We start from the raw sequence: 12,725 nt of genomic DNA on the forward strand, positions 1-12,725 counted from the left end.
TTTGTTATAAAGAGTTTTAACTGTATTTGAAAATTAATATTACGCATTTATGAATATTATATTAAATATTAAAAATAACGGTGTATAGCCTAATATTAGGATATAATTAAGAGAACGTCACATACGATTCGATAAAGGAAATTTTAATGACATTTTGAAGATAATTACAATTTTAAATATAAGTTAAAAATATTTTAAAAATATTTATTTCAGAAAATGTTTGTTTGCGCAATAACAAATTTATATGAAAACTCAATTTAGTGCGGAAATAAACAAACGAAATTATGGGGAAGAGGTATTCACAGTAAATTTACAAATGATCATAATACATAGGGAAAAACTTCATCTGATTTGTAGCGTTTTATTTGTTTAATACATATACTTACTGATTAGTATCTGTAGTAAATAAATGAGAAAAAAATTGATTCAACTATTTTTTGTTAGTAAACAAACACATATAAAAGAATTTTGGATTTAATTACATAGTAACTATGATAAAATTAATTTATTATTTTCCTCTTTTGATTACTATAATTAAAAATTAATTAAGTTAAATTTTATGTTAAAAAAAAAAAATAAAATATACTCCCATTTTATAAATGAGTAAAAAAAAAAATATTTAGCATCTAAATAGAATTTAGATAACCCTAATTTGAATATTAGAAATCTATATAAATATCTACAGCTGTGCACTAATCTGAGATAAAAAAAAAGACATATGTTAAAATGTACAATAATATTATACGTGATTCCTGAAAAGTTGGAACGATAGGGTATAAAGCTTATATATAGTAGCCTAATTAACGCTATAAGAAATCAAGTGATTTAAAAAATAGGTTTAAAGAAAAACAATTATTATTACGATGATATCTAATTTATTATTGTATAATATACGCATAACAATCCTATACCAAAATTACCAAGTTGGGTATACTACGATAGTTTAAAAACCAGGTGACTGTATCAAATGCGAGTATAATTTGTATAATATTATACATTTATCGTGATAAACGTTTAAAAAAATATGTTATACGAACCCCATATTATTATTCCTTATTCGTCTAGAGAATAAAATAAAAAAAATATGGAGAATTCCTAATATACTTTCCTGTAAATACTCACTCACTATTTCTATTCGCATTATATACATATAATTGTTGTGTATAACCTTCTCCTTCCGGTGTTCTTCGCGGTGGATAATTCTCACCTATATTGTCTACATTGTCTGCCATCACCATCATGAATATAAGTTAATGCTTTATTTTGTATGATCATTAACTATTTTCTAATGATCTAAAGTAAAATGCCTGTTTTTATTTTAGTGAATACATGAAAACTTATCTTATAAAAGACCTAATCTATAAAAACTCACTGAACATATATTTTATTTAAACATGACAACCTATGTATGAACCGTATCTCATGAATGTAAGAAATAAGAATTAAATAATACCGATATATTATTCAATAAAAAAAAAGCCCTGTTATCAATAAAGAAATCATTATAAGCCCCCTATTATATACCTGTATTTACTTTTTAATTATTTCTACTACAAATTACAATGTTAATAATATACACCTAATTATGTATAATTCGTGTTTATTTATTTTTTACTACCTGTTTATTGTACTATTATATTATATAACATAAGATACTATGGTTGAGCCTCACATGAGCGTTTAAACTAAAAAAAAAAACAATATTGAAAACCTAAAGACTTTACACTTGTATTCAATGAAAATAAAAATCGAGGAAGTCGCTCTGATTTACCTATTGTTGGTTTCGACTTAACGAGTCTACTTATTGATCAGGTGTTATATTTAAAGGCAATAATAAATCATTACATATTTGTATAATAGGTAAAACAATTCTAAAACAAGACTGTTAAACATAAATTATTTTTAAGGATATTTTAATTTTGTATTTATTCCATGGGTAAGTTATTTAATTTTATATTTTATATCGTATGAAACATTGAACTAAATTTTCTAAAAATACTTGTATCTCATATATCACAATACCATAATATTACACATTATTTTTAGCAAATTATAAATCAATACAACGTATCATAAAACGGTGTGAATAGGTTTGTTGTATAAATAGCTTAAAATGACTTAAGTATTTTGAAAATTGCGAAAAGAAAATAATAATTTAAATGATATAGTGGAATGTTTAATCAAGTTTTTGTGATCTTAAATAATAACAAAATAACCATCATTGGTTGAGGATCTATTTGTATTATATGTTTATGTAAACAATTAAAAAAATATATTGAAACTTTAATCATACACAACAATTGCGGTATATCTTTAAGTTAAGCATTATCTTATTTTACAGTTAAAAAATGTAAAATAATTTAAAAATTTCAAGATTTTGACGAGAAATGTAAAATATTGAACTTAAACGAAATATACAATAACTACTCATGTATTTTTAATTAGTTTTTAATTGTTTTAGAAAGGAATTATGAAAAGAAAATCCTTGTTTTTAATATTCAGACATTTACTCGGAAATAAAAATTGCATCATTAATAAATCGAAAAAAAACAAACAAGTCTTTAAATAGTTAAAAAGATGATGAATATTTTGAAAATTATGTTATTTTTTGTAAATTCTAATATACATGTTTGGTGAATACTTCAACTTTACAAGTATTAATTTTCGATTTACTCACAGCAAAAAATCAAAATAGTCAAAAAAGAATTTTATTTAAATGATCGTATTATGTAAATATTTTTTTTTTTTTAATTTCTACGATTATTTGACGAATACAGGTAATAAATAAATAAATAAACTCTCTAGGTATAAAATGATATTTAATTTTTTACCAAAAATCACTCTCAGAGTTGAAAAATAAAACATTTTTGTTGCTTCGTAATTATAAGTTATGACAGACATAATAAAAAAAAAGAAAGATAAAAGTAAAACACACAATATTGTAGAACCAATGTATTCATTTATTCCACTCAGTATCTAAAATATAATTCTTAGGGTAATGTCAATATTATGTACATTCGAACTCAGATAATTTAGCATGAAAAATTCTACACACGATAAATTTATTATATTGCACTGAAACGTATTATGTGTCAGCGGGAGGGACGTTACTATAACAATATAAAAGCAGTTGACGAGGTGAATAGTTCTTATTACATATATTTTTTTTTACGAATAATTTACTGTAATTTTTCAAGGTGAAAAATCGATTAGTTACATAAAACGGTAGGCCAAATATTGTGTTAGATGTGGTCGGTTTGCGAAAATGATAAGGTAAATGGTGAATATTAATAATTATATTATAAAAAAAAAACTACAAAATTAAATTAAATTTTATAAATGATGAATAATTCAAATTTTCGTACTCAATGTAAAAATGTAATATTTATATTATTTTAACTACTTGTGTTTTGTGATGCACAAAAAATAATTTATTCTTTGAAAGTTATTAAAGTAATCTTCTTCCCTGATCCCACAAATAATAATAATAAAAAACTACTTGTTACTGAAATATATATTTTTTTTTTCAAATAATTTAAAAATTGTTGTGAAAACACACTGAACTCCTACCAATGTACAATATTATGCATTAATACTGTAGGTATAATATAAACAATACATTTAAATATTATATTTTAAGTTTGACAGTTATTTTGTGTATAAATTGCTCTTTGCAAATTGTAAACACAGAAATACATATGATATTCTTCAGCATGATGTAAAAATGTTTGTTTGTATACCTATAATATAACTGCAAAGTCATTATGAAATAATAATAACAATGTGCTGTGTAAATACGAGAAACTGATAATCAATATGAGTATTAAGCAAATACCATTTAAGATTATGAACACAAGAAAAAAATAAAGCGCTATGATTTTTCGTAGATATACTATTATATAGATTCTAAGCGATTTTAGAAAATGTCAAAGTTATAATTTTTTTTTCAATTTTTCATTTTATTTTCCACATGTAATAATTATAAATATATTAGATACCTCTTATGGATTTGAACTTACAGATTCAATGTTCGTAAAACTTTGTGTTATTTTTCAAGTTAACAAGACTTTACGGAATAAATATTATAACAGTAGTAAACACTCATCGAAATTAAAATACGCAAGTTCTAATATTTTATACTTCCATTCTCGTTTTCACCTTGTTTGTCGGTGCAATTCACGGTGTATCAAACGAATTTCGAAATTTCAATAATAATTCTACCGAGCATATGAAAACATATTTATTGCAACCGTAATAACAAATATAGTAAAAATAAGCACAATAATACCAAGAGAAAGAAGAAGAAGAAAATATGAATTTTCACGGTCACAGTAATAAGAATAACAGCTGGTCACATAAACATTATCCTCGTGATTATTGTTTGTTTATTTTCGTGATAATTTTAGTGTGTGTGTCTTCTGGTGAGTTGCATAACATAATGTGTAGATTGTAGATTATGCACGACGCCCCACGGGCCGCCGTCGACTCGCGAATATTAATTATAGCGGCCGCCGTGGCATTTAATTGTTGTTCAATACCGTACCGTACGTTGTATGTGCGCGCTTCTTTTAAATATTATGGTAATGACAATAATAATAAAAATATATACCGGGTGTCCCATTGCGATATCTCCTGAAATAATATAGATACCATAATTATTCTGGTTTTTTAATAAGATCCACAGGGACAAGAACTACAAATATTTCATGTTTTAATTTATTTTAATGTTTTGGTAAATAAGTTAAAAAATGTATTTTTTATATAATTATTTTCAAAAAAATTTGATGATAGCCATATTGTAGAGTTTATTTTTTTTTTTTTTTGGAAAATATTGACTAATATACACTAATATTTCAACATTTTAATTTCATTAGTTTCCTGAATTTAATATTTTTTCTAATTTCAAAAAAAACTGCAAATAGTATTATCAATGTATCAAACAATATATGGGCGGCCAACGCTTTCAGTGAAATTCACAGTTTTTTTCAAAACTAGAAAAAATATTAAAAATTACGAGATTAATGAAATTAAAATGTTGAAACGTCAATATTTTCAAAAAAAATAACTCTACAATGGCTATTATCAGTTTTTTTTGAAAATAATTAAATAAAAAAATATATTTTTTTACTTTTTCACCAAAACACTTAAATAAATTAAAACATGAAATATTTGCAGTTCTTGTCTCTGTGAATTTTATTAAAAAATCAAAATTATGATATCTCTATTATTTCAGGAAATATCGCAATGGGTAAATCCTCGCGGGACATCCTGTACAATACTTGGGCACTGATCGCCGCACCTATCTTTTTAACGTTGCACACTCGTGGGCGCAAATCGCCACACGTTTCTATATATTGTATGCTCGTGGGTGATGCATATTGCATATCCCCACATATTTCTATTACACATAATATTATTATTATTATTATCATATATCGCGGGGTTGTGAATCGCCACTGTTTATTATTTCGTCGTTTCGTATTGCTTTTCATTCGTTAAATTATTATTATAATATGCTAATCGTCGCCTCGTGGCTTTTTGTTATTTTCTATAAAAAAATTATTGAAACAGTTCTCGTGATACAATCTGTGCACCGATTATAACCGTGAGTTTTTATTTTTATTTTTTATTATACATTCTTGTCATTCGTGCACACCAATTGATTTTACCAAACAGGAAATTCATTATTATTTAACACGGCTGTTATTAGTGTATTACTATCGTATTATCATTTTGAAATCCTGATTTTTATTTTATTTTTTACCAGAGTTACCTATTTTTCACAAGTCTTGAGTACGAGTGGGTAGTATAATACACACTCACAAATAATTCGCGTTACGTATAGCTCATCAGTATTTTCCCGGCCACTGTTGTTCTAGCCGAGCTATTAAACCGCTACGCCCCCAGTTATATTCTTGTACAACTTTAATTCCTTGATCATAATGGGCTGCACGAAGTGTTTGGTGTCCGGGCTCGTGTGTATTATCGCTTTATGCTCCTGGCACGTTAAAGTAACGTTCCGTCGTCAAAGGAATCTGATAAAATTAAAAAGAAAAATATATATATACGTACGTAGGTACTATCTTATATTCATAGTTACCTATCATGTCAAGACTCACGACCCTATATACCTCCTACGAATAAAATCTATTTGATTGAGCAACAATTAATTAAATTCTAGAAATATAAAAAACTAAACAATTAAGCAGCATATTTGGTGTTTTTTTTTCTCGCTGAAGATCTGAAAATCCACTTGTTAAGTATAGCAATAATATGTTATACGGCTGATATCAAGAAAGTAAGATTGATTCCATGTGTCCCACGACTAAAGCTCTGAGAAAAGCAATACATTTGAAAAAAAAAAACATTTAGGTAAAAATATAATTGAGCCTAAAAAAAGTCGAGGTTAAATCTGATTACAATAATGACATTGAAATGTTATCGCGCACGACATAATTGCACAATAGACGTTTTTATTGACTACCGGAGAAAAATAATGCGACTATTGTATAACTATACGTGTTGTGAAAAAGTTACATCGGTAAAACCGTGATTTTTACAACGGCTTTTGGACAACGTTCGAATGACGGGCTTTAACTGATTGACTTTGGCAAACGGATATATACAAAATAGTACGGTCTAATACCGAATGATTATTACGGTTTGTGGTTTCATTACATATAAATATATAAATAGTAAATCTTTGGGTACACTGCAAATAACAATTGTAAAGTATAAATATTATTGGATTTTAAGGATCTTTGTAACTTAACCTTCAAGTAATATATACCACGAATTTATATAGAATTCTTTCATTCCATCAATTTTTGAATTTATTTTATATAAAATACATCAGATAAGAAATATTATATTCGTATTTAACAAAATAATGAAAAACATTTAATGCATATCTCTTATTCGTTTTCTGCTATTAAAACTCAAAAAATGAATTCAATATAAAAATTAGTGTAACTAAATGACTATTTTATAGTTTTATGTTTTATTCAACAAAACAAGACAAAATAAATTGAATAAAATATTTTATATTGATGAATTTTTAGCAAAGTGAACAGTAAAGTTTGATAAAATTGTATACATAACTAAGAATGACAGCCGTCTATATACTAATGGAAATAAACCTTAAAGTATTGTATCTAAATAACTGGTGGTGGAGTAAAACTTTTATTCCAATTAACAATAATATTGCATATTACACATGCAATGTAAACTTTCGGAAACTCTAGACACAGAAACAATTTTATTTATGTTAATTTTACGGTTAATTCGAATACCTCCTACTTGTGTTGTAAAAAAAAATAAACATATCAAATACATTTAAATTTTATCTTCTTTCTTTAATTTATTGATAAATACGAGTAATTATGTGTTTATAATTGTTCGAGTTGTGCATAGTTTTGTTTTTTCTCCGTTCGCTCATCTATCGTAAATTTCGTTAGTATGATTATTTTATTATCAATTATGGTTTCTGGTTATCAGCTTTTGGATCAGATCCTTCTATTTAATCGGTGCATATGTATCAATTTTCTATTGAGTGCCAAGATGTATTATGATATTTTTGAATGATTAATTTTATTAATTTTTAAATTGTAAATTATTAAAGAATGACAAGCTGTCGAATAACGGAAAAAACTTTAAAAACACTACTTTTTTCCTTTTTTTAATTTCGTAATTTTTGTAATTAGTTTATAATTGCAAAATTGTTTTTTTTTCCAATTTTGCACAACTTATAAATACTATACATTAAATTAAATTTGAATAAAATAATTCTGGGTAACACAAACAATCAGTAAACATTTGATAAATCGATAGCGATTTAATAGTTAAAAAAAAAAATTATATGTAAATATATTTCCATTAAAAATATATATTATCCACTTTATTTCATAGAATTACTAGTTTTTATTTTTAAATTTTATGTTCAGTTGGTATATATATATAATAATAATTTTAGGAATACTTAATACATAAGATCAGAAACTAAGTATTATGGCTCACGATTTATTATGTATATTAATTATTACTGAATTTATATCTCTTGTTCGTTTATTTTATTTTATAACACAATATAATACATTTTTAATATGACTCAACGTATGGTAGAATTTATTTCAAAATGTTTGAAATAAATATACCTAATTATGTACAAAGACAGTTATACAGGACACAGATAATGTACAGCAGCGGTTCCCAAACTTTTTTTCCGCGGTGCCTTTTTTTGAACCCAATTTAGCCACAGTGCCTTGCTGTGAATAACACGAAAAACAGAACAAAAAAAAAAAAAATAATGATTGATAACCCATTTTATGTAGACCGCGGTGCACAGTTTGGGAACTGCTGATGTACAGTGTTGAGAACTTGTATCATCTCACTGATATCGACGCAATAAAGTTTTGTATTATTTTAAATTTGTTAAAAAATGATAAATCATTGCAATTTAAAAATATCATTAGAGGAACTCTGTTTTTTTTTAGTACTTATGTAGTTTTCCAATTTTTAAGTGCTCGTAAAAAAAAATTGAGAAAAACGGTTTTTTAGATTCTCAACATATAGTTATAGTATGATATCATTAACTGTGAATTAACATTTCAAGTATTCGAAACTAAAATTTTGAAAATTGAACTAAAAAAAGTTTAAATATAATACGTTATGATTCATGAACCCGATATATTTTGCCCCAATTCAAACTTTGAAGAGGTAATTATGTACATAAAAAAATGAATGCATAACTTTAATTTAAAGAACTCCTTAAAACTTGGTAGCGAATGCTATCACAATAGTTTTCAAAAACTAGTGCATATAGTATAGTCATAACAAATGTTTGAAAATGAACTTCAAAACAAACTAGAATATATTTTATTTAGCTTAGGTATACCGTATACAAGTAAACACATATTTAATAAAATAAAATAATTTTTAAAATAAATTATTCAAGTTTAAATTCTTAAAAAAATAAAAATAGTTTTAAAATACTATTTTACTTAAGACTCGTAAAAATATATATTTTATGAGCATTTAATTATTGTCTCTAAATTATATGATTCACATTATATTATATTATCAGATGTAATTGTAATTGTTAAGTGTATTCTCTTAATTTCCACTTACGTACTTACCTACTGAAAAAAAATATCCAACACTTAACACTTTGTATCTTTTATTTTGTCATAAATTTAGATATTATTAACTTTATACATATTTCATGTGTTGACTTATAAGTGCGGTGTATTACGTAACATTAAAAAAAAGTTGTAAATGAAATAAAAAATATTTAATAATAATAATAATAATAGTTATATGAAATATCACTGTGTGTACATATTACCACTACTTTTATTTTGTGTATTTTTTTCTCGGTAACTTTATTCATGTCTCAAGTGATATTATTACTTACTATGAAATGTATACGTTGAATGCAATATTTTTCGAGACGGATAAAAATAGCCTGACCTAGCTCTTTTGATGTTTTTTTTAAATTCAAACAGAAATGAAAGTGGATGTAAAATATACATTTATTATTATTATTTAACTTGTTTGTAAAAGTTTTAAGATGTCACAACTATAGGTGATTTTTGACGATATTATTATTGAAGCACGGTCAGAGTACGAGTCTGGAGTTTGTGACTTGTCTCTTTCCGACGATCGTCTGAGAGAAGCCAGTTTTGTATTATTAGTTTAAATTCAAACCAATATTTTCATATAGAAATGAGTATGAAAGAAGTCGAATCTATAAAAAAAATATAAATATAGATTTCATTAAACGTAATATATAATAGGTTTCCTACGCATTTATATATGCGATGCATTTTTAAAAATATTTAGTGCTCGTAAAATACATTTAAAGTAAAGATTGTTGACAATAAATATTTGAATTTACTTAGTTCAGTAAATATTATCCAATGACTTCAAATATTAAATTTATTATTTTTCAACCCAAAACTACAAACTGTTTTAAAATAAATCTAAAATAAAAAAGTATAGCTTCCAATCTTACAATTATTTACATAAAAGTGTGAAAACTGCGCTGAACATAATCTATAATACGATATTAAATGTATTTGAAATGGTTTCATGACTAATACATCTTTAGATGGATTAATTTGTCTGTATTTTTTTTTTATATATACCAAAACCACCTTGAGTTAATCAAAGGATGAAATAAATTACAACAACATATATTTGACTCTTTTTACATTTTATCTTTATTCTACATAAGAATTATTATTTAAATAATGAATAAACTTAAAAATATATTGTACAATTTTATGATGTAGGTAGGTAGATGAATTTATTAAACAATATAAACTCATATATATCTATAGTCATTAGGCATATACATAAGCGTGTAAAGAACTTAATATAATAGGTACATCATAATAATATGTTTTACTTACTTTTAAGTGTTTAAATGAAAACAAAAACTTAACGAAACTCAATAGCAAGAAAATTGTAGTAAAGATTACATACACATTGAAGTCTTAATGTAGTAAATGAATAGACAACAAAATATAATAGCTAATTAATAAATCGTTGTACGAATAATTTAATGAAAAGCTATTTTAGGTTAAAAAAAAAAACACGGTTCAGTCAACCAACATTTTCGGTGCGCTTATAATAGTTATATAGACTTAACAGACTAGTTAAAATAAAACAATTTTACATCTTTTCGAGATCACAATAAGTAATTGTAGAAGAGCATAAAATAAAGTGGCAACCAACGCTTTAAGACTTGCATAAGTATTTGACGTAATTCCTATATGAGTCGATAGTGAATAATCTCTTCATTTGTTGGTGGCACAAACTATTATTTTAAGAAATCGATTTTTGGTATATTATATGAGTATACGCGTATTATATATTATATATTTGTTTCAAACCTTACATTTATGTGTAAATAATAAACGCACACGTTGTTTAAGTATATAGTAATATCTAAACTAAAAATGTTTATTCGTGACTAGAATATACATACCAATATATAATGCTTTATACATATTATATAAATGATATTATTTTATATGTTTATATTATATAAATAATAATAATATTATTATTACAGGCGATGAAGTTTTCACATTCAACCGAACAAATCTCGACAGGGAGACATACTTACACAATAATATCATATGAATGACGTCGGAAAATTAGGATTTTTTTTATAATATCAGTTAACGTATAATAATAGACAATTCCTTACTACATACTTTATAAGTTTATAACAGAGCTTCTCATCCTCTTGAATGCAAATTTGCAATGCAGTTTAAGGTGACGATTAATATTTGATTCCTAAATTATATAAGAATTATACTATTTTTTTTTTTTTTTTTTATACAAATAATATGCTTAAAATATTTGAATTTTCGACTTTTTAACAATTTCAACAACACAAATTAATTACATTCATGACTAACGAATAAACCACATAATTTTAGTAGGTATTAGGTTTACGAATATCATATAGTAATAAAATTAAACGGTAGCCGAATAACGAGTAATTGACAAACACTGAGTCTCATATTATATGAAAGGAGTAAAAGCATGCAGAAAGCGAATAACTATAATAATAATAACATGTGGGTACTGCAGGTTACCACTAACCGCTCCATCGAGGATCCACCTACAGACTAAGTTTATCGTAAAAGGTTTCGGGCAAACAGAATTTTATTATGTACATTTTTCGGGTAGCTCATTATTTTGTTATTAAAAACGAAAACGAAGGTCGTGGCAAAGCACGAATATTGCTATCCGTCCATCCCATTTTATAATATAAGCGTCGCGCGAGTCGTACGTAGCTCCAAGGTTTCTATTTAGATCGTGTAAATAGGGGAGAGGGGGTCACCTTTTCCGGCGTAAACAGAGTGACCCGATTGGAATAATTGTATATTTCATGTGGGTTGGGTTTCCGACGAATTTCAGCGTCGATCGAATCGCACGCAATTCGTATGACAGGAAATTTGCTGTATGTCGACGGCGGCGGCGATGGTGTGGCGGGCGGGTGGGTGGGTGGGTTTGAGCGGAAACGTCGGACTCAGACCAAGTGTCCTTCCGTCTCGTCCGGTTTGTGTGCGAAAGTGGTGAGGACATTTTGCGACGAGAACACTGTGACGTCGGGCGGCGGCGGCGGAGGGGGCGGCGGCGAGTAATAGTTAAGCTTGCTGACCATTGGCGGTATCGTCGGAGGTGGCACCGGTCGGTTATGCAAAATCGGTGGTAACGGCACGGCCCGAGCAGTGGGTACGCCCGGCGCGGCATGGTGAGGTTGCTGATGATGGTGTAGGAGGTGCTGCTGCTGCTGAGGATGGAGATGGTTATGAAGATGCTGATTCTGCTGCTGCTGCTGATGCTGTGGATGCTGTGGATGCTGTTGGTGTTGATGGAGGTGGTGGAGGTGATGATGGTGGTGTAGGTGGGAAGTCCGATTCTCTGCAACACACACGATGAGCCAATATTGTTTCGGTCAATTTGTTTGTTCGTTTATTTTTTATGTCTTTTTTTTTTCGCAGATTTGTGTCGCTAGCTAGTCGACACGTCGTGTGTTTATATTATCACAACGTACAACATTTTGTGACGATTGGTTAATCGAAACGTACCATTATTGCACGTGTGTACTAAACAATTACAACGATAATACAATATCGCCAATGTGAGATATTATTGTCATCGTTATCGTCGTAATCATTGTCATTACTATTGCTGCGTTGTGCCGT

At 27.0% G+C, this 12,725-nt stretch overlaps 1 protein-coding gene across 1 annotated transcript in view; it reads right to left on the reverse strand.

Annotated features, from left to right (window-relative positions):
* Positions 1-10,307: 10,307 nt before the first annotated feature.
* LOC113556994 (nephrin-like) overlaps positions 10,308-12,725 on the reverse strand; it is a 49,290-nt gene continuing 46,872 nt past the window's right edge. The window contains exon 20 of the mRNA XM_026962254.2: positions 10,308-12,441. Within this exon, the coding sequence (XP_026818055.1) occupies positions 12,047-12,441 (395 nt within the window). The 3' untranslated portion in view covers positions 10,308-12,046. The remainder of the gene's footprint in view (positions 12,442-12,725) is intronic.

The sequence above is a fragment of the Rhopalosiphum maidis genome, chromosome 3, assembly GCF_003676215.2.
Source record: "Rhopalosiphum maidis isolate BTI-1 chromosome 3, ASM367621v3, whole genome shotgun sequence".
Lineage (NCBI taxonomy): Eukaryota > Metazoa > Arthropoda > Insecta > Hemiptera > Aphididae > Rhopalosiphum > Rhopalosiphum maidis.